The 19,823-nt window shown below is 39.4% G+C and overlaps 1 protein-coding gene across 1 annotated transcript in view; it reads right to left on the bottom strand.

Moving 5' to 3' along the window:
- Positions 1-8,799: 8,799 nt before the first annotated feature.
- DNAI3 (dynein axonemal intermediate chain 3) overlaps positions 8,800-19,823 on the bottom strand; it is a 68,992-nt gene continuing 57,968 nt past the window's right edge. The window contains exons 19-23 of the mRNA XM_004752678.3: positions 17,263-17,393; positions 15,049-15,253; positions 13,453-13,544; positions 12,207-12,329; positions 8,800-9,108 (exon numbers count right to left, since the gene is read on the bottom strand). Of these exons, the coding sequence (XP_004752735.1) occupies positions 8,968-9,108; positions 12,207-12,329; positions 13,453-13,544; positions 15,049-15,253; positions 17,263-17,393 (692 nt within the window). The 3' untranslated portion in view covers positions 8,800-8,967. The remainder of the gene's footprint in view (positions 9,109-12,206; positions 12,330-13,452; positions 13,545-15,048; positions 15,254-17,262; positions 17,394-19,823) is intronic.

Raw genomic sequence — 19,823 nt, 5'->3', positions numbered from 1 at the left:
AAGTCTGTTGAGGTGGGAATGGAAGACTGAGCTATGAAAATGCTTCTCCTGGAAGACTGAATACAGGGCAAATCCTTCACCCTCTTTAGGTCTTTGCTTAAATGTTGCCTTCTCTGTAACACATACAGAAATGGGTTTTGGAGGGAAATCTAGACATTCAATTTTGGATATGTTTAAATTTGAGATGCCTACTATATATCCATGTGGAGATATTAAGCAGTCCAATGGATGTACAGCTCTCGATTTTGTGGGAGGAGTTCATGCCAGGGATATATGTAGTATTTAAAGCTATGAGACTGGATGTATTTATTTAAGACGTAAATATAGGGAGAGAGAGGAAGGAAGGGAGGAATGAATGAATGAATGAATGAATGAATGAATGAAAATTACTTCCAGGGCAAGGCTGAGTCCTGGGACAATTCAATAACAGTGGTACTAATATGCGTGGGGTGTTGCTGCCTTATACACAGGTGCTCATTTACCCCTTGTAAAACTTTGCAAGGTAAATACTCTCACCTGGTGGGATAGTAGGGGAATCTATTTCACAGGAAAATTCATCTGTCCAAAGGCACAGAGGCTAATATCTACCTAACTTGAGGTAAATAACTTTGAGTTTAATGTCCTCCAGCAACTTAACTTAGAAACCTTGGCGTCATCCTGTGTCTTGCATTCCCCGTCCAACCAGCCTTTCATGTTCATTTTCACATTAAGCTTCCGTAGAGCATTGTTAATCTCTTAACTTGAACCACTAGTACTGCCTCCTAATAGGATTTCCTGTCTCCATCTCTTATCTTCCTAAAGTTAAAGCTGATTGTGTCACCTTTCCGCTTAGCCCTTCTATTAATTCCCCATTATCTGTAACCTTTAATCCAGCTTCTTAGATGGGTTTCCCAGAGCCTTCACAATCTGGCTCCAAGCTACTTTCCAGGTCTCATCTCTTACTACTCTCCCCATAACCCCAACTCCCATGCCAGTCACTTTTCCTGTGACATTGAACCTCTGGTTGAGACATGCCAAGCCCTGGGGCAACTGCTTCACATGCTCTTTCCTTCCTACGTCCATGTTGGTTAACCCCACAGTACAACATTAACTAGAAGACATGTTGGGGGTCACTGTGTTGTTCAATATCTCAGAGGACACCTTTCAAATTTTCACCATTATGTACAATGTTATTATAGGATTGTTTTAAACGTTCCATGTCACAGGAAGGAAGTCCCCTTCTTTTTCTTTTTTCTTTTTTTCTTTTTTTTAAACATTTTTTCTTTATTTATCTGACAGAGATCACAAGTAGGCAGAGAGGCAGGCAGAGAGAGAGGAGGAAGCAGGCTACCTGCAGAGCAGAAAGCCCGATGTGGGGCTCGATCCCAGGACCCTTGGATCATGACCTGAGCCGAAGGCAGAGGCTTAACCCACTGAGCCACCCAGGTGCCCCAGTCCCCTTCTTTTTCTAAGAGCTAAAAACTTATTGTTGTTTTATCATGAACAGATGTCAAGTTTTTACGTTATTTATTTATTTATTTTAATTAACATATAATGTACTATTTGCCCCAGGGGTACAGGTCTGTGAATCGTCAGGCTTATACACTTCACAGCACTCACCATAGCACATACCCTCCCCAATGTCCATAACCCAACCAACCTCCCCATACTCCCCTCCCCCCAGAAATACTCAGTTTGTTTTGTGGGATTAAGAGTCTCTTATGGTTTGTCTCCCTCCCGATCCCATCTTGTTTCATTTTTTTCCTTCCCTACCCTCCAAACTCCACACTTTGCCTCTCAAATTTCTCATATCAGGAGATCATATGATAATTGTCTTTCTCTGATTGACTTATATCACTCAGCATAATACCCTCTAGTTCCATCCACATTGTTGCAAATGGCAAGATTTCATTTCTTTTGATGGCTGCATAGTATTCCATTGTATATATATACCACCTCTTCTTTATCCATTCATCTGTTGATGGACATCTAGGTTCTTTCCATAGTTTGGCTATTGTGGACATTGCTGCTATAAACATTTGGGTGCATGTGCCCCTTTGGATCACTACATTTGTATCTTCAGGACAAATACCCAGTAGTGTGATTGCTGGGTCGTAGGGTAGCTCTATTTTCAACTTTTTGAGGAACCTCCATGCTGTTTTCCAGAGTGCCTGAACCAGCTTGCATTCCTACCAACAGTATAGTTGGGTTATCCTTTCTCCACATCCTTGCCAGATTCTGTCATTCCGTGACTTGTGAATTTTAGCCATTCTGACTGGTGTAAGGTGGTATCTCATTGTGTGTGTGTGTGTTTTTTAAAGATTTTATTTATTTATTTAACAGAGAGAGAGATTACAAGTAGGCACAGAGGAAGGCAGAGAGAGAAGAGGAAGTAGGCTCCCCGCTGCACAGAGAGCCTGATGTGGGGCTCAATCCCAGGACCCTGAGACCACGCCTGAGTCGAAGGCAGAGGCTTTAACCCACTGAAACACCCAGGCGCCCCTCATTGTGGTTGTGATTTGTATTTCCCTGATGCTGAGTGATGTGGAGTACTTTTTCATGTGTCTGTTCACCATCTGGATGTCTTTGCAGAAATGTCTGTTCATGTCCTCTGCCCATTTCTTGATTGGATTATTTGTTCTTTGGGTGTTGAGTTTGCTAAATTCTTTATAGATTTTGGACACTAGCCCTTTATCTGATAGGTCGTTTGCAAATATCTTCTCCCATTCTGTCAGTTGTCTTTGGTTTTGTTGACTGTTTCCTTTGCTGTGCAAAAGCTTTTGATCTTGATGAAGTCCCAGTAGTTCACTTTTGCTCTTGCTTTCCTTGCCTTTGGCGATGTTTCTAGGAAGAAGTTGCTGCAGCTGGGATTGAAGAGGTTGCTGCCTGTGTTCAAGGATTTTGATGGATTCCTTTCTCACATTGAGGTCTTTCATCCATTTTGAGTCTATTTTTGTGTGTGGTGTAAGGAAATGGGTCATTTTTCTGCATGTGACTGTCCATTTTTCCCAACACCATTTTTTGAAGAGACTGCCTTTTTTCCATTGGACATTCTTTACTGCTTTGTCAAAGATTAGCTGATCATAGAGTTGAGGGTCTATTTCTGGGCTGTCTATTCTGTTCCATTGATCTGTACGTCTGTTTTTGTGCCAGTACCATACTGTCTTGATGATGACAGCTTCGTAATAGAGCTTGAAGTCTGGAGTTGTGATGCCACCAACCTTGGCTTTCTTTTTCAACATTCCTCTGGCCATTCGAGGTCTTTTCTGGTTCCATATACATTTTAGGATTATTTGTTCCATTTCTTTGAAAAAGATTGATGGTATTTTGATAGGGATTGCATTAAATGTGTAGATTGCTTTAGGTATCATAGACATTTTCACAATATTTGTTCTTCCAACCCATGAGCATGGAATGTTTTTCCATTTCTTTGTGTCTTCCTCAGTTTCTTTCATGAGTACTGTATAGTTTTCTGAGTATAGATTCTTTGCCTCTTTGGTCAGGTTTATTCCTAGGTATCTTATGGTTTTGGGTCCAATTGTAAATGGGATCTACTCCTTCTCTTTCTTCTGTCTTGTTGGTATATAGAAATGCAACTGATTTCTGTGCATTGATTTTTATATACTGACATTTTACTAAAATCCTATACAAGTTCTAGCAGATTTGGAGTGGAGTCTTTTGGGTTTTCCACATAAAGTATCATATCATCTGCAAAGAGTGATAGTTTGGCTTCTTCTTTGCTGATTTGGATGCCTTTAATTATTTTTTGTTGTCTGATTGCTGAGGCAGGACTTCTAGTACTATGTTGAATAGCAGTGGTGATAATGGACATCCCTGCTGTGTTCCTGACCTTAGCAGAAAAGTTCTCAGTTTTTCTCCATTGAGAATGATATTTGCTGTGGGTTTTTCATTGATGGCTTTGATGATATTGAGGTATGTGCCCTCTATCCCTACACTTTGAAGAGTTTTGATAAGGGATGCTGTACTTTGTCAAATACTTTTTCAGTATCTATTGAGAGTATCATATGGTTCTTGTTTTTTCTTTTATTAATGTATCACATTGACTGATTTGTGGCTGTTGAACCAACCTTACTGCCCTGGAATAAATCCCACTTGGTCGTGGTGAATAATCCTTTTAATGTACTGTTGGGTCCTACTGGCTAGTATTTTGGTGAGAATTTTGTTCATCAAGGATATTGGTCTGTAATTCTCTTTTTTGATGGGGTTTTTGTCTGGTTTCGGCATCAAAGTAATGATGGCTTCATACAATGAGTTTGGAAGTTTTCCTTCCATTTCTGTTTTTTTGGAACAGCTTCAGAAGAACACGTATTAATTCTTCCTTGAATGTTTGGTAGAATTCCCCCCTGGAAGCCGTCTGGCCCTGGGCTCTTGTTTGTTGGGAGATTTTTAATGACTGCTTCAATCTCCTTACTGGTTATGGGTTTGTTCAGGTTTTCTGTTTCTTCCTGGTTCAGTTTTGGTAGTTGATACATCTCTAGGAATGCATCCATTTCTTCCAGATTGCCAAATTTGCTGGTGTATAGTTGCTCAGAATATGTTCTTATAATTGTTTGTATTTCTTTGGTGTTGGTTGTGAGCTATCCTCTTTCATTCATGTTTTTATTTATTTGGGTCCTTTCTCTTTTCTTTTTGATAAGTCTGGCCAGGGGCTTATCAATCTTATTAATTCTTTCAAAGAACTAGCTCCTAGCTCCTAGTTTCATTGATTTGTTCTACTGTTTTTGGTTTTTTTTTTGTTTGTTTGTTTGTTTCTATTTCATTGATTTCTGCTCTGATCTTAATTTTTCTTCTCCTGCTGGGTTTAAGCTTTCTTTGCTGTTCTTTCTCCAGCTCCTTTAGGTGTAGGGTTAGGTTGTGTACTTGAGACCTTTCTTGTTTCTTGAGAAAGGCTTGTATCACTATATACTTTCCTCTCAGGACTGCCTTTGCTGTGTCCCACAGATTTTGAACAGTTGTTTTCATTATCATCCATTTCCATGAATTTTTTCAAATCTTCTTTAATTTCCTGGTTGACCCATTCATTCTTTAGTAGAATGCTCTTTAGCCTCCAGGTATTTGAGTTCTTTTCAACTTTCCTCTTGTGATTGAGAGCATTGTGGTCTGAAAATATGCAGGGAATGATCCCAATCTTTTGGTATCGGTTGAGACATGACTTGTGACCCAGAATATGATCTATTCTGGAGAATGTTCCATGTGCACTAGAGAAGAATGTATATTGTGTTGCTTTGGGATGGAATGTTCTAACTATATCTGTGATGTCCATCTGGTCCAGTGCGTCATTCAAGGTCTTTATGTCCTTGTTGATCTTTTGCTTGGATGATCTGTCCATTTCAGTGAGGGGGGTGTTAAATCCCCTACTATTATTGTATATTGTCATATGTTTCTTTGATTTTATTATTAATTGGTTTATATAGTTGGCTGCTCCCATGTTAGGGGCTTAGATACTTAAAATTGTTAGATCTTCTTGTTGGACAGACACTTTGAGTATGATATAGTGTCCTTCCTCATCTCTTATTATAGTCTTTGGCTTAAAATCTAATTTATCTGATATAAGGATTGCCACCCCAGCTTTCTTCTGATGTCCATTAGCATGGTACATGGTTTTCCACCCCCTCACTTTAAATCTGGAGGTGTCTTTGGGTCTAAAATGAGTTTCTTATAGATAGCATATTGATGTTTGTTTTTTTTTTTTTAATCCATTCTGATACCCTGTGTCTTTTCATGGGGGCATTTAGCCCATTTACATTCAGGGTATCTATTGAGAGATACGAATTTAGTGCCATTGTATTACCTGTAAAGTGACTGTTACTGTATATTGTCTCTGTTCCTTTATGGTCTGCTACTTTTAGGCTCTCTCTTTGCGTAGAGGACCCTTTTCAATATTTCCTGTAGAGCTGGTTTGGTGTTTACAAATTCTTTTAGTTTTTGTTTGTCCTGGAAGCTTTTTATCTCTCCTATTTTGAATGATAGCCTAGCTGGATATAGTATTCTTGGCTGCATGTTTTTCTCGCTTAGTGCTCTGAATATATCATGCCAGTACTTTCTGGCCTGCCAGGTCTCTGTGGATAAGTCTGTTGCCGATCTAATATTTTACCATTGTATGTCACAGACTTCTTGTCCCGAGCAGATTTCAGGATTTTCTCTTTGTCACTAAGACTTGTAAGTTTTACTATTAGATGACAGGGTATGGACCTATTTTTATTGATTTTGAGGGGTGTTTTCTGTGCCCCCTGGATTTTGATGCTTGTTTCCTTTGCCTGTTAGGGAAATTCTCTACTATAATTAGCTCAAATATACCTTATTCCTCCTCTCTCCTTCTTCTTCTGGAATCCCAATTATTGTAATATTGTTTCATCTTATGGTATCATTTATTTCTGGAGTTCTCCTCTTATGGTCCAGTAGTTGTTTGTCTCTCTTTTGCTCATTCTTTATTCTCCATCATTTGGTCCTCTATATCACTCTATATCTCTTCTGCTTCATTTATCCTAGCAGTAAGAGACTTCATTTTTTATTACACCTCATTAATAGTTTTTTTTTTTTATTTCAGCTTGGTTAGATTTTAGTTCTTTTATTTCTCCAGAAAGGGCTTTTATTTCTCTAATATCTTCCATGCCTTTTTTGAGCCGAGCTAGCACCTTGTGAATCATCATTCTGAACTCTAGATCTGACATACTACCAATGTCCATATTGAATAGGTCCCTAGCCTTCAGTACTGCCTCTTGTTCTTTTTTTTTGTGGTGAGTTTTTCCACCTTGTCATTTTATCCAGATAAGAATATATTATTAAGAGAATAAAATACTAAAAGGGTGGCGAAGATCCCAGAAATTTGGATGTATTTTGGTCTCTTAGATGAAACTATCCCCAAAATTTTAAAGAAAGAAAAACATATATTTTTACAAAAATAAGGGTAAACATGATGAAGGGATGGAATAATGAATGGATGAAAATTTTTAAAAAAAATCTAAAAAAAGAATTGATAAGATAAATTGGTTGGAAAAAGAAAGAAAAAGAGAGTGGAGAGTATTTGCTCAGCCTGGAGACTAGAACAAAGCCCTGTGCTAGATTTAGGGTATACTTTGATCTATTAGAAGAAATTGTATCCCAAAATTTTTTAGAAGAAAAAGCCCTATATATATACAAAAAAATAAAGTTAGATACAATGAAGGTAAAATATGACTATAATAATGGTTTAAAAAGATTTGTTTTTTTAGAAAGGTATTGTTAAGATAAACTAGTGAAAAAACGTTAAAAATAAGAAGAAGAAAAGTTAAAAAAAGAATAAGAAAAAAATACAATTAAAAAAGTATAATTAACTTTGCAAGACTAAAGAATCATGAGGAGAAAGCCATGAATTCCATGCTTTGCTTTCCCCTCCTCTGGAATTCCACTGTTCTCCTTGATCAGTGAGCTTGGTCTTGGCTGGATATTCTTGCTGATCTTCTGGGGGAGGGGCCTGTTGTAGTGATTCTCAAATGTCTTTGCCCAATGTGGAATTGTGCTGCCCTTGCCAGGGCTGGGCGAAGTAATCGGCTCAGGTTTGCTCTTGGGAGCTTGTGTTCCCTGAATGCTTTCCATAGAGTTCTTGAGGACAGGAATGAAAATTGCAGCCTCCTAATCTCTGTCCCAAAGGAGCTGAGCACTCAGGGCCCCAGTCCTCAGTGAGCCATTGGAGAAAAGCAGTCAATCACTGCTTGTCTCCCTGGTCTCTAGCCATGCTCTGAGCTCACCAAGCCTGTGGCCGAGCGTTTCTGTCTCTGGCACACAGCCCTGCTTGGAGTCTCCAAACTCAGCAAATTCCTGCCACTCTGCTTTTCCAGCAGAGGAAGGTGGGTCTCCCCAGATTTACCACTTGTGGGGTCCCTGCTCAAAAAGCAGTGGTCTAACTTGCCTTGGATCATAGTTTAAGGTAGCCCTGAGCTGAGAGCTCACTCCTTGGCTCCGTCTCTGTAGTTGGCTTCCCCACTCTAATACCTGTGAGCTCTGCTACACTCAGACATCCCAATCTTTCAGTGACCCCTGGGACCCGAGACCACACTGTCCTTGTGAGGGCCCCACCCCCACTTAGCCTCTGGAGTGATGTCCGTCAGTGGAGCAGACTTCTAAAAGTTCAGATTTTGTGCTCCACTGCTCTACCATTTGCTGGGAGCCGGCCCTCCCACCACAGTCTATCTTCCTGTTGCTTTGAATTCACTTCTCCACATGTCCTACCTTTCAGAAAGTGGTCAATTTTCTCTTCTAGAATTGCTGCTCTTCTTCTCTTTGGTGTCCTCTTGGATTTGTAGGTGTTCAGAATGGTTTAGTAACTATCTAGTTAAACTCCTATGACCTGATGTCATCTCAGTCTCCTGCTCCTCCCCAGATGTCAAATTTTATCCCCTTTTTCTTTTCATCCATTTGGTATCATAAATTCTCTCCTTTAATCAGTCATTCTTTTCTACAGTTACATTAACCTTGTATTCTCTGGGTAATTCCAACACGATCTTTAGGTATCCTTTCTTTATACATATATACTTGGATTCAATTTTCTACTACTGTATTTAGCACATAGCTCTACAATCTGTGCAGGGTCCTATGGTGGGGGGGAAGCACTGTTTGGAGGGACAACCAAAAGCAACATGATAATTGGGAACAAAGTTTGATTTCCACTTCTTTCTGGGAATACGGGCTCTAAATGCTCCAAATAGATGTCAAGAACTGGGGGTGAAGGGATTACTATAGGAAAATGAAATTTTGTTTTTGGTAAACTTCATATTCAGTAGAAAGTTTAGGACACATTCAATCCAAAAATCAAAACAGATCTAATTGTTATAAATCAAGTTTTAATAGCTGTGAAATAAATATTTATAAGTAAACCTATTTAATGTTTAGTTTGCTAGTTCTTACATAAAAATCCTTACATAAAAAATAATGAATAAAAAGAAAAGAAAGTCCTACAAAGGCCCCAAAACACCCCTGCAGAAAGCTTTTCTACAAGTCCAGGAATGACATTGTCTCTCTCACTTTGATGAAGCCAAGGTTGATGAGGATGCTCTTTTCCAGTTCTAAGTAACTCTCGTAGTCCATTTTCAATTCAGCCTCCAACTGTTCCTTTGACTTCTGATACGTTTTCTAGGGGGAAAAGCCAAATCATCCCAATAATGCACTGATAGTTAGAAATACCAAAGAAAAGAAGGGGCTGTTTTTGAGCAGTTGGCCTAGCCACTGCCCTCTGGGAACATTTTGCAGGAGGGCATCTCTGGCTCTGGGAGGGAGAGGGGCGGCTGGCTCTGAAGAGGAGTGGCAGAGATAGAGTAGAGAAGTGTGCGCAGATCTCTGTGGCTTGGGAAGCCTCCTGCCGGAGGAGAAGAGTCCAGATTTCTATCCTGGCCAGAAACCCTTCTCTAGCAGGAGTCCCTTGAAGGTCTCCTCATGGAGTCTGGTTTTGCAGAATTGGGAGGTAGGAATACATGGATCTTTGACACCTCTTTCTCAAAAAGAAAGAAAGAAAGGGAGGAAGAAAGAAAGAAAAAAGGAATCCCTTCTTCTACCTATTTTAGACTTCCTTTCCCCCCCATGGTTCTTATCTCCCTTGTGTAGCCTGGAGTGTGGATAATGAACTAGAGTTTACAGAATTCCTTTGAATTCCTCCCTCTACTAAGTCCTATTTATTTATTTATTTATTTATTTTTTAAAGATTTTATTTATTAATTTGACAGAGAGAAATTACAAGTAGATGGAGAGGCAGGCAGAGAGAGAGATAGGGAAGCAGGCTTCCTGCTGAGCAGAGAGCCTGACTCGGGACTCGATCCCAGGACCCTGAGATCATGACCTGAGCTGAAGGCAGCGGCTTAACCCGCTGAGCCACCCAGGCGCCCCTACTAAGTCCTATTTAGATGGGCTTAGAGATCACACAGAAGCTGCTACTTTTTCTAGCTTTGGGTTGCCAGCTGAAATACTTGTTAGAAAAACTCCCATTTCATGTGCTATTAGAGCTGTAATTAATATTATTTTTCAGGAAGTGAGCTGTATGCAGACTTGATATTTGCAAAGAGGTAGGTGTATGGTTTCCTTCTGATGTGGGGTTGACGCATACAGCCTCATCCCTGGCAATTCCAGGACACTTGTGAAGGCCAGCTTTGCTGGATGGTTGTGTGATCTTCCCCTGCCTTCTGTAATCATAATAGTAGATGCTTCCTACCATTTTCTATGGGCCGCTTACTGGCTAAGTGCTAGAAATGTTTTAACTCACTTAATCTCCACTACAGTCCTCTGAGGTTGTTAGAGTTTTTCCCATTTTCCCTTTTATCAGCAGTTGATCATTGGAAGGTATTTCTCACTGATATTAGTTGTTTTTCCTTGGTGACGCTTTCCATGTTCTAAATGTGACAGAGGAGCCATTTTAAATCCATTTGCTTATCCCCAATCTAGTTCCAGAGAAAACGTGAGAAATGGTAGCTCTAATTTAAAGAGGATACCATGTCAGGGCACCAGGGTGGCTCAGTCGGTTAAGCATTGCCTTTGGCCCAGGTCATGATCCTGGGGTTCTGGGATTGAGTCCCATGATGGGCTCCCTGTTCAGCGGGTTGTCTGCTTCTCCTTATGCACCTTCCCCTGCCTGTGCTCTCTCTCACAAATAAAAAACAAATTAAAAATCTTAAAAAAAAAATAAAGACGGTAATATGTCAAATGGAAATGAAGCTACAGGAAGAAATTGGAGATGTTCTGGGAACTCAAGTATGTGGTACAATTTCAAGATATGATTACTATATTATTCAGGTGTTTTAAAAGTATTTCATATGCAAATTATTTCCCACAAGTCTACTGGCTTTCAACTGATGTGGATGATTAGGAACCATCGTTGTGGTATTTAAACACTCACAGTAATCATAGGTAATTGCGGGCATAAAGGAAGGGTGTCAGGTTACCTCCCACCACAGAATTTCAACCAGTGTTTGTGATTGTACAAAAGAACAGACCAAGACCAATTTTTTGTAGCAGGGAAAATGATGAAAAGTTAATTGATTGTATTCTTTGTACCTTGTCACCTCTAAATAATGCTTTTGGAGTGAGGCCTTCTGCTTGTATTACACTAATGTGTATCTATGAATAAGTAATAATATTAACATTAAGAATTCCACGTGCTCATGCTCTCCCATGAATAACACTATTGGAGGAAGTTATATATTTGCCTGTAAGGAATCTATAAATGGGACCAGTGGTGAAATTGCTGGTGACAAAAGGCCTAGGTAGGGAATGTGCAAGAGAGAAGCAGAAACATGGACTGAGGGGACCACGGCTGAGAGAGAGAGAGCAACTGAATTCACAGAATACCCAAAGGTCCCAATCCCCATGGGCAAGGGAAGGCTGACAGGGTTCATATCAAACAGAGGCTGAGAGACAAGAAGGTGAGGGCCTTCAGAACTTTAGATTCCTTCCTAGTAGAAAGGTGTATCCTCTACCAAATTCTCCTCTATCTCAAATTTTATAGTTCCCTAATATTATACTATAGTAAAGTTCCTATCATCTGTCTGCATCTGGGTTCCCATTTATTGAAAGTCTACTCTTTGTCAGGTTACAGAACTGAAAGACTAATCCTAAAAGGTAGTTATCAGTATTCCCATTTTAAAGATGAGAACTGAAGCTCAGCAGGGACATGAGCCCTGCTCCAGATCTCATAGTTAGTAGTGGTCAGTGGAGTTGAAATTTGAGCCCATGTGTCTTAGACTCTATATTCTACTCTTTTTGCACTACCTGCTTTTCTTTAAAAAATTTTTAAAGTAATCTCTCCACCTACTGTGGAGTTCAAACTCACTTCTCCAAGATCAGGAGTCAGAATCTCTCTGGACTGAGCCATCCAGGTGCCCCTTATACTACCTGTTTTTAAGTTATTATTCACCAGATGCTGAAATTCTGTGCAATGAAAGATCCCCAATTTTGAATCGTTGTATCTATGAATGATATTCAGATGCCTTTGTATCTAAAGGACTTTAAAGTTACGGAAAACTTCAGAAAGTCAAGTTGGATAGAATCTACCAGGTGTCCAACTGACAGTTGTCACTCATGGTAATCTAGGAGATGAGAGATATGCCCTCTTGACTGTCATGAGAACAAGAGAAGAATGTGGAAAGCCATAATTTTCCCATGCAAACTGTGGAATAAGCCAAATATACATATTTCCACTGGGGTTTGAAGAAGGCAACAGCTTTTGTTTCTGAAATTTCACTTACAACTTTTTTCTTCTCAAGTTCCAGCTCCATTTCCTTCTTTTCTTGTTCACGGATTTTCTTGCGTTGCTCTACATATTCCAGATGCTTAACTTCTCTTTCGAAGTAGTGGTTCATGCTGGATACCTGTTAAAATCCCAGGCCTGTGAGAGGGGTGCCCATGTAGAGACCCCATATTCCTCACAAGGCTCTGGAAGAATTCCTGCTCTTTGTAATTCACTAGCTGGCTTATCTGCTTTGGGGTACCATTTGCAGGCCCACTACCAGGGGAGCTAGGCTCATTGTGGGGGCTACTGTGCTAAGGTGCAGGACCCTGCAAATCAGAGGATTCCATGAAGGGAGTGGGGTTGGAAGGAGAGAGCAGAAAATATATATACACACACACATATATACATACATATATGTATATATATATATAATTTTATAAAAGACATACTCAAGGATGGCTTTTTCCCTTTTCTTTCTTCTCACTTCTAAGCCTGAGGAAAGTATTATATCATTAACCAGACTTGGAAAACCCAGATGAGAAGATCAGTGTAAACCCTAGAGGGACAGGAAGGGGAGCTGAGTTCCCTGGAGGACTTTGTGTGTGCACAGAAGAACAGAAGCAGTGAAGTCAGCAGAGACCTTGGGCAAAGTGGTCAAGGGATGGAAACCTTTCTGCTTGCCATAAGTAGGCTAACGCTGGGACTTGTGGCAGATTGAAATCTATATATTTAATGTTGGTTGTATATTTATTTACATATTTCTATTCACTGATTTTCTTTTGATCACCTTATTTATTAACATTACCTGAAACCTGTGGGTGGTGCCCATGGAAAGGCAGAATATTGCCTACCCCCCTTACCCCACCGGCCATCAGCCTACAGTCCACCAAGTTGGGGGAAGATGGGGTGGAGGTGGGCAATGGAGAGCTGTATCAAAATGTCATCTCGGCCTCTGGGAAGGGTATCACTGAAATAGGAGTCCTGTGCTTTGGTTACAATCTGAAAATAGCATCTTACGAATCCCTAACCATTCTCTTCTGACTCTGGGCTTCATTTATTCCCTGGCTATCTCTCTCAGTGCATTTGTTTTTCTGTGGTTTCAAGCTACTTCACTCATAAAACAGAAATACATTCCTTATTTGGGATTGTAGGATTCTTTTGTTTTCTTACAAAGCAAAAATGCTATCATTTCTGAACATACTTTTAAAACACACCTCAGCAATTTCTGGTCACATAAATTCTTAGAGCCAAAAGGTACTGACCTCATTGGTGGAAGGGTGACTTAATGTCCAAGGAATTTCCAATATATGCAGTGTTCCATAATAATCACCTATGGCTATAAATTGCTGCTTAGCTGAAAGATCCAAAAAATGGGGGGGAAACAGAAAGTCACCCTGGAGGTTAAACATGAAATGTGGCTTTTCTTTTTCTCCCAAAAGACCTGCTGTGGTTATGATAATCTTGGCATCTTCATCAGACATTCATGACTGATGACAATATTAGCTAATATATAAAAATCATTTTTTCCAGTTGATGAAATGAAAGCCGAGACCCTGAGCCTTTGTCAGCCACCCTGCCCAACTCAAATCTTGTCTTCTTGGTGCACATGTAAGGAGTGTGGCTCCTAGCTGAGGTTGACCGTCTGTGTGGCTGGGCTGCTGGGCAGATTGGAGAAGAAAGTGGGGATAGCACAGGGAAAGATTTTCAAAGAAAAGTCATGAAGCCAGTTTTCACCAAAGACTCAACAAGGGCTGAAGGATACCTTTACAAGGATATCCTTTACAAGGATTCTGTTATCCAGATGAATTTCACAGACACCGCCAGAACCAGGTTTCTTATTATAAAAACAGATCACTTCTTTTGATCATTGAAAATGGATATAAAACACAAATGTGTCTAAGAATTTTCATTTTCTAGTTTATCATATTTTTTTCTTTTTCTCATTTTCAGAAGGTTTAGTTTAAATTGTTAAATCCTAGACTCATAATCCCTGTATACAAAAGCAATGTTTCATAGCAAAGACGGAAAAACTCACACTTGGTGACCCATAAGTTTAAACAATAGCTAGACTGACACTCAGAAATTCTGAAGACTGAATTTCTAAACATAATGTTTATGAGACAAAAGGATAGAAAGACAATTTTATGCCTGCATGCCTTTGGAAACAAAGGCTAACTTCTTTTAAAAGAGGCAAATATACTGGGTTTACATAGGAAGTAGTGCTTGGGTAAAACAGAGAAATTGGGACGAAGGATATAAATTACTTTTTCCAAGGACCACATCCTTAAATTTGTTTGCTTTATGTTGTTTTTTCCTCATAATTAGTTCAAAAGTTAAAAGTTTCAATTGATAAATGACTCCAGAGAGTCATTTGATCTCATGAAAAGAATTGCTTGACACTGTCCAGGGAAAAACCACAAAAATGATAAAATACTGAAAATTTGTGACATAATGAAAAATTAAAGATACAAGAATTACTCTACTTGGGAAAGAAGCAGCAAAAGGTACCAAAGAGTTGGGGATCACCCTCTCTGACTTGAAGAAGATAAGAAGGGTGCTTTTCATTGTGTGGTTTGTTCAAAATCAGCCTCTTCTTGTCATACTAATTATGCCTCAGAAATAATTGTTGATAAAGAAAATGAGAGAAACTCAAGTTGTACCCAAAGTTTGCATGCAAGAACGAAGGGAAGAGAAAGGATGAAATAGGATGGGGAAAACTTGAGGGAAAAAATATTGGAGACTTTTCTTAAAAATTTCTTAAAAAAAAAAAAAGACCAGATGGATGTCAAAATGTGCCCCAGTTACTCCCCCCCGCCAAAAATAAAATAACTTAGGTCAGTTAATTAGAATGAACACACCAGAAAAGGTCCAGGGTTTGATGTAGGTGATCATAGTTATGCAGATGCTTTGTGACAGGGCTGGCTCATGAGTTTTCTCCAGAAGGTCCCAGATGTCAATGTATCCATCTTCTCGGCCAACGTAGAAAACTCCAGGCCTTGTCAGGGACCAGTGTCCTGCGGTGTACCTTTTTGGTGCACAGGATGACTGAAGGAGGGGTCCAATCTTTAAACAAATTGTTAAAAGGACACAAGAAAACTTTTGCTATTACCTGAGCTGTATTCACAATGATTTCCTTCAAGTACAACTCAGATGGCTACCATCATGGACCAACACAATATGCCCACTCTGAAGTCTTAACTCTTTTTCTTGTAGGATTTTATTTAATGCCAACTCTTTTCTTTCCTGTGTGTGTGTATGTGTGTGTGTTTTATAACCCTTTCCCCTTATTTTAGTTGCTGAAAAGATCAGACTTTCTAGTTGAGCTGGAGATTGGCAGATGTTTTATAAGTAAAGATTAAAAGGAAATTCTACCCATACTTTCATTATGCTGTCAGGTTGTCTATTTCCCATGGAGTTAACTCTAGCAGCTAAGAAAAAAAAGGAAATAAAAAGTCATTTCCAGCTGTGAGCTGCATCCAAAGGCTTGTAAATATTATTTGGAAGAGAATTTAGACCAGCAAAGCATTACAAGATCAGCTTCTCTTTTCTTTACCATGGGGGTAATTTGCCCTTTTTGGGAGGTGTTTTTGTTTTCTTTTGTGTATGCACGTGTGCCTGAATTTGTTTTTTTAATTATTTTTTAAATTAACATATAATGTATTATTTGACCCAGAGGTACAGGTCTGTGAATTGTCAGTCTTACACACTTCACAAAATGTGCTCTCTTCTTATTGTCATGCCCTACCTGACAAGCAGGTGTACTCATTTATCTACTTATAGCTGCAGAGACTAAACTAAGCCATGGAGCTCTTTCCTGGCCTCTGAGACATGCATGAGAAACTTCCCTGTGGGGAATGAAGAATATCTCAGATTCATGGACTCCTTGTCCTGTTCTTGCACACCTTGCCCAGCTCCTTCCATTTTTGTGGATAACCAGGTTCTTGGTCCCTGAGTAGTGAAGAACTTGCCGAATTTTATTTTTCTTTCAGAACAAAACTGATACCTATTCACTCTAAGAAAAAAAAAATTGGACACACTGAAGTACATTGGTATAAAGTAGAAGTCCTTTTGTGGATGGGCACTTTAAGTAGTTTCTAATTGTTTCAATGGCAAACTCGTACATAAATTCACATTTATGTAAGTTAGAGTCCCAGAAGTGAAAATGTTAGGTCAAAGTGTATATATATATATATATAATTTTCACTGTATATATACAATGTATATATACACAATATTGATATATACAATGTATATATACAATTTTATCATTTTATTTAAAGAATTATATATTCTTTATTGAAGAATATATGTATATTTTTTATTCAAAGAATATATATTCATATAAATGTTATATATACAAATATACATATTACTTTTATAATATACATATTTTTTTAAAGAATGTATGACAGCTATGAAATAGATATATAGTTCAGATTTTGATAATCTTAAATTGCATAGCAAAGGGACCTGTCATGCTGATTTCTCCCCACCCTTGCTTCACTGGATTTTATCAGTCTTTCCAGCTTTCCAGTTTTGGGCAGTTTAGCTTCTATTTGCCTGGAACCTGGTCCTCTCCTAATCCTGACTGCCAGAGTCCTGACGCCGCCTAACTGTGGCCCATGCCTCTCTCTGGTCTCTTGGCAATGGACCCCTTAGCTTTCTTACTCCCACTTTCTGAAGCTGCAGACATATTCCTGGTGCAGAAGCAAAGGTGATAGACCCAGAGCTTCTCCTTGGGCTTCACAGTAAAACCTGTCGTGTATTTTAAGGGGAGGAAAAAACACAAAGCAAATCAACTCCCACAAGACAGATTTTAAAGAAAAGACTGTTAGGTGTTAGAGAGCAAGAAACTTGTAAATACTGTTTCCTTCCCTCAGGGAAGAAAGGCAAATGGTTGTGTTTTCAAAAGGCATACAGTCTGCTGGCAAGCCAGAACCCAAGCCATCTGTTCTAATTTCTCTAAAAAGTGTCCCCACGGCACTGTTATGTCACAACAGCCTGTTGTTCCCATTGTCTTCCTCAGTAACAAAGGACCACACACCCACTCCTCCATTTTTCAGGCAACTCACCATAACACCTTCTTTCCAGATGGCCACATTCCATCCCCCAATGGTAAGGATAATGTCGTTGTAAAAAGGTGACCTCTGAACAGTGTGGACGGCTCCATCATGGACAGTGTAGAGGCTCACTGGCTTCTTTGCTGTTGGGATGGAAAAGGCCATTTCATCTTTAATAATAGTGTTTATATTCCTACATGAAGAATGGGCAGAATTCCAGTGGATGGATGATTAATGGGATCCAAGTGTAGACAACAAGAGGTCAGTTGGGGCAAATGAATCTGTCAAGGGACAGCTCTTCCTCTTTTTATGGAAAGTCCCGGGACTTTCCATCAAGGCTGTTTTTCTAGCTCAAAGGAATACTTCATGTTCTTATTCATTTACTCATTCATTAACTCACTTGGTTGGTCAAAAAATATTTGTGGATGCCTATAAGTATCTATAGGTACTGTAGATGTCTGGGTAAACATTGGTTAATAAATGAAAATGATGCTGCCCCCAATAGCTTACAGTCTAATGGGTAAGAGAGATGCTTGATAAACAATCCAATATCCAATAAACAAATCCCAAAGTATGTAATAAAACATGTTAAAAGTGTTATGGTAGGAAAAATTACAAGAAAGAGTAACAAGGGATGTCCATAATTTAGACCGAATGGTCAGAAAAGGCTTCTCTGAAGATGAGACATTTAGTTCTAAGTAGCACTTTGATGTGGGAAGATTTTAATGTGGAGAAGTATTCCACACAGAGGGAACAATACAAATCAAAGTCCTGGGGAGAGAAGTGCTTAGTGCCTTTGTAAATTTGAGGAAGGCAATAAGACCAAAGTCTGGTAATCCCAGCATGAGACATATGAAACAGATGGGGACCAGGAGGGCCCAGACCACACAGGGACTTGTAGGGAAGGAGTTTAGATTATATTCTTCACACGAGGTGTTTCAATGAGTCCTTTAGTCCAGAAGACAATCTGACTGATTTCCAAAGATTCTCTGGCTGCTATGAAGAGAACAAATTAGAGAGAGGTAAAAGGAAAGAGGAGACACCCTAAGAAGTAGTTCTGGTAAGAGAGCATGGTAGCTGGGTTGAAGGTACAATGGACAAAAGTAGATGATCATGAAATACTTGCAAGCTGAACTGACAAAACTTACAGATGGCTTGAATAGGAAGGTTGAAAATGATAGGTAGGACCAGCTGACTCCATGGAGTTTCCATTTATTGCAACTGGGGTAGGTTTGGATGTTAAGCTCAAGAGTTCTCTTTAGTCTCTGCTCCAGTCTGTGGGTCCTCCTTTCCCTTAGGCTGTCTACCTCACCATTCTTTGGGTCTCCTTTACCCCAGACCTGGCTGCTCCCTATTTTTTGCTGCCCATGCCCACCTCAGGGATGGCCATAAAGAAAATATGTGGCTACCTTATGTCCAAACCATGAACTTATGGTGAATCCCATCATTTTGATAGCTATGAAAAGCTGGATTTTTTTTCCCTCTCCGAACCCCAATGAGATATTAAGCAGAAAAAAATCCACTCATATGAGGTATCTACAGTAATCACATTCAGAGAGATAGAAAATAAATAGTGGTTGCCAGATGCTGAGAGTAGAGGGGAATAGGGAGCTAGTGTTTAATGGGTGCAGAGTTTAGTTTTGCAAAATGGAAACAGTCTTGGAGATAGGTTGCATGACAATGTGAATGTACTTTAATAGTTCAGAATTATACACTTAAAAATGGTTAAGATGGTACATTTCACATTTATGTGTATTTTATCACAATTTAAAATTTTTATATAAAGTAAAAATAAACAAAAAATTTAAATGTAACTTTCCTGGATTTAAAAAAAAAAAAAGACTAATTTTCCTCCAACTGAAGTCCTATCTTGAAGATAGTATAGGAGACTTATTTCTAAGGCCATCTTGAAACAATCTGGAAGATTCCTGGGAAGTCAGGAAAACCCTGGAAACCAGCAGCTTCCTTCTTGTTGCCACTGTTGTTTCTCAGAGCCTGGTTTTCCCTTTCTATAGTGGAACTTCCCTAGACACCACCTCACTCTGGTGAGCAGGGCCATCCATGAGTCTGGAAGTCCTCTGCAGAATGTAATGATTACCAGTGATAGCAAGATCAACAACCACCAAGATGTATACTTTAGCATATTAGATGTTCTCAGCCCATATCTTTTCCTTCCTTATGTCCTTTTAGGGACCTTTAGTTCCATCTAGCAGTGCATAGAGCTGTCCTTAAGTTATTAAATGGAGTAGCAGAGGCCCCAGGCCAAGTTGCTATGAGAAAGTTACAATAAACAAAGAAGTAGTTTCCAGAATCATTATCTAATGGAGGATTCAGTATACTGATGTGATTAAGAGTGCAGATGGCCTAGGTTCAAACCCTGGTGATGCTGGTAGCTACCCCTTAGGGTTGCTGTGAGGATTAAATGAGCTAATGCATGGAAAGTACTTGGAAGAGTGCATGCTACGGGGCATCTGCTGATCTGTGAGCAGAATACATGAAATAATTATGTCAGTTGTTATCATTCAACTCTCATTTCTTGGCTTGTCACGTAGATCATCTGGAAATTTTGATTG

Source organism: Mustela putorius, unplaced genomic scaffold, assembly GCF_011764305.1.
Source record: "Mustela putorius furo isolate JIRA1106 unplaced genomic scaffold, ASM1176430v1.1 tig00003853_pilon_pilon_pilon, whole genome shotgun sequence".
NCBI lineage: Eukaryota > Metazoa > Chordata > Mammalia > Carnivora > Mustelidae > Mustela > Mustela putorius.
The sequence above is the reverse complement of the archived record's forward strand: the minus strand, read 5'-3'. Positions and strand labels throughout refer to the sequence as shown.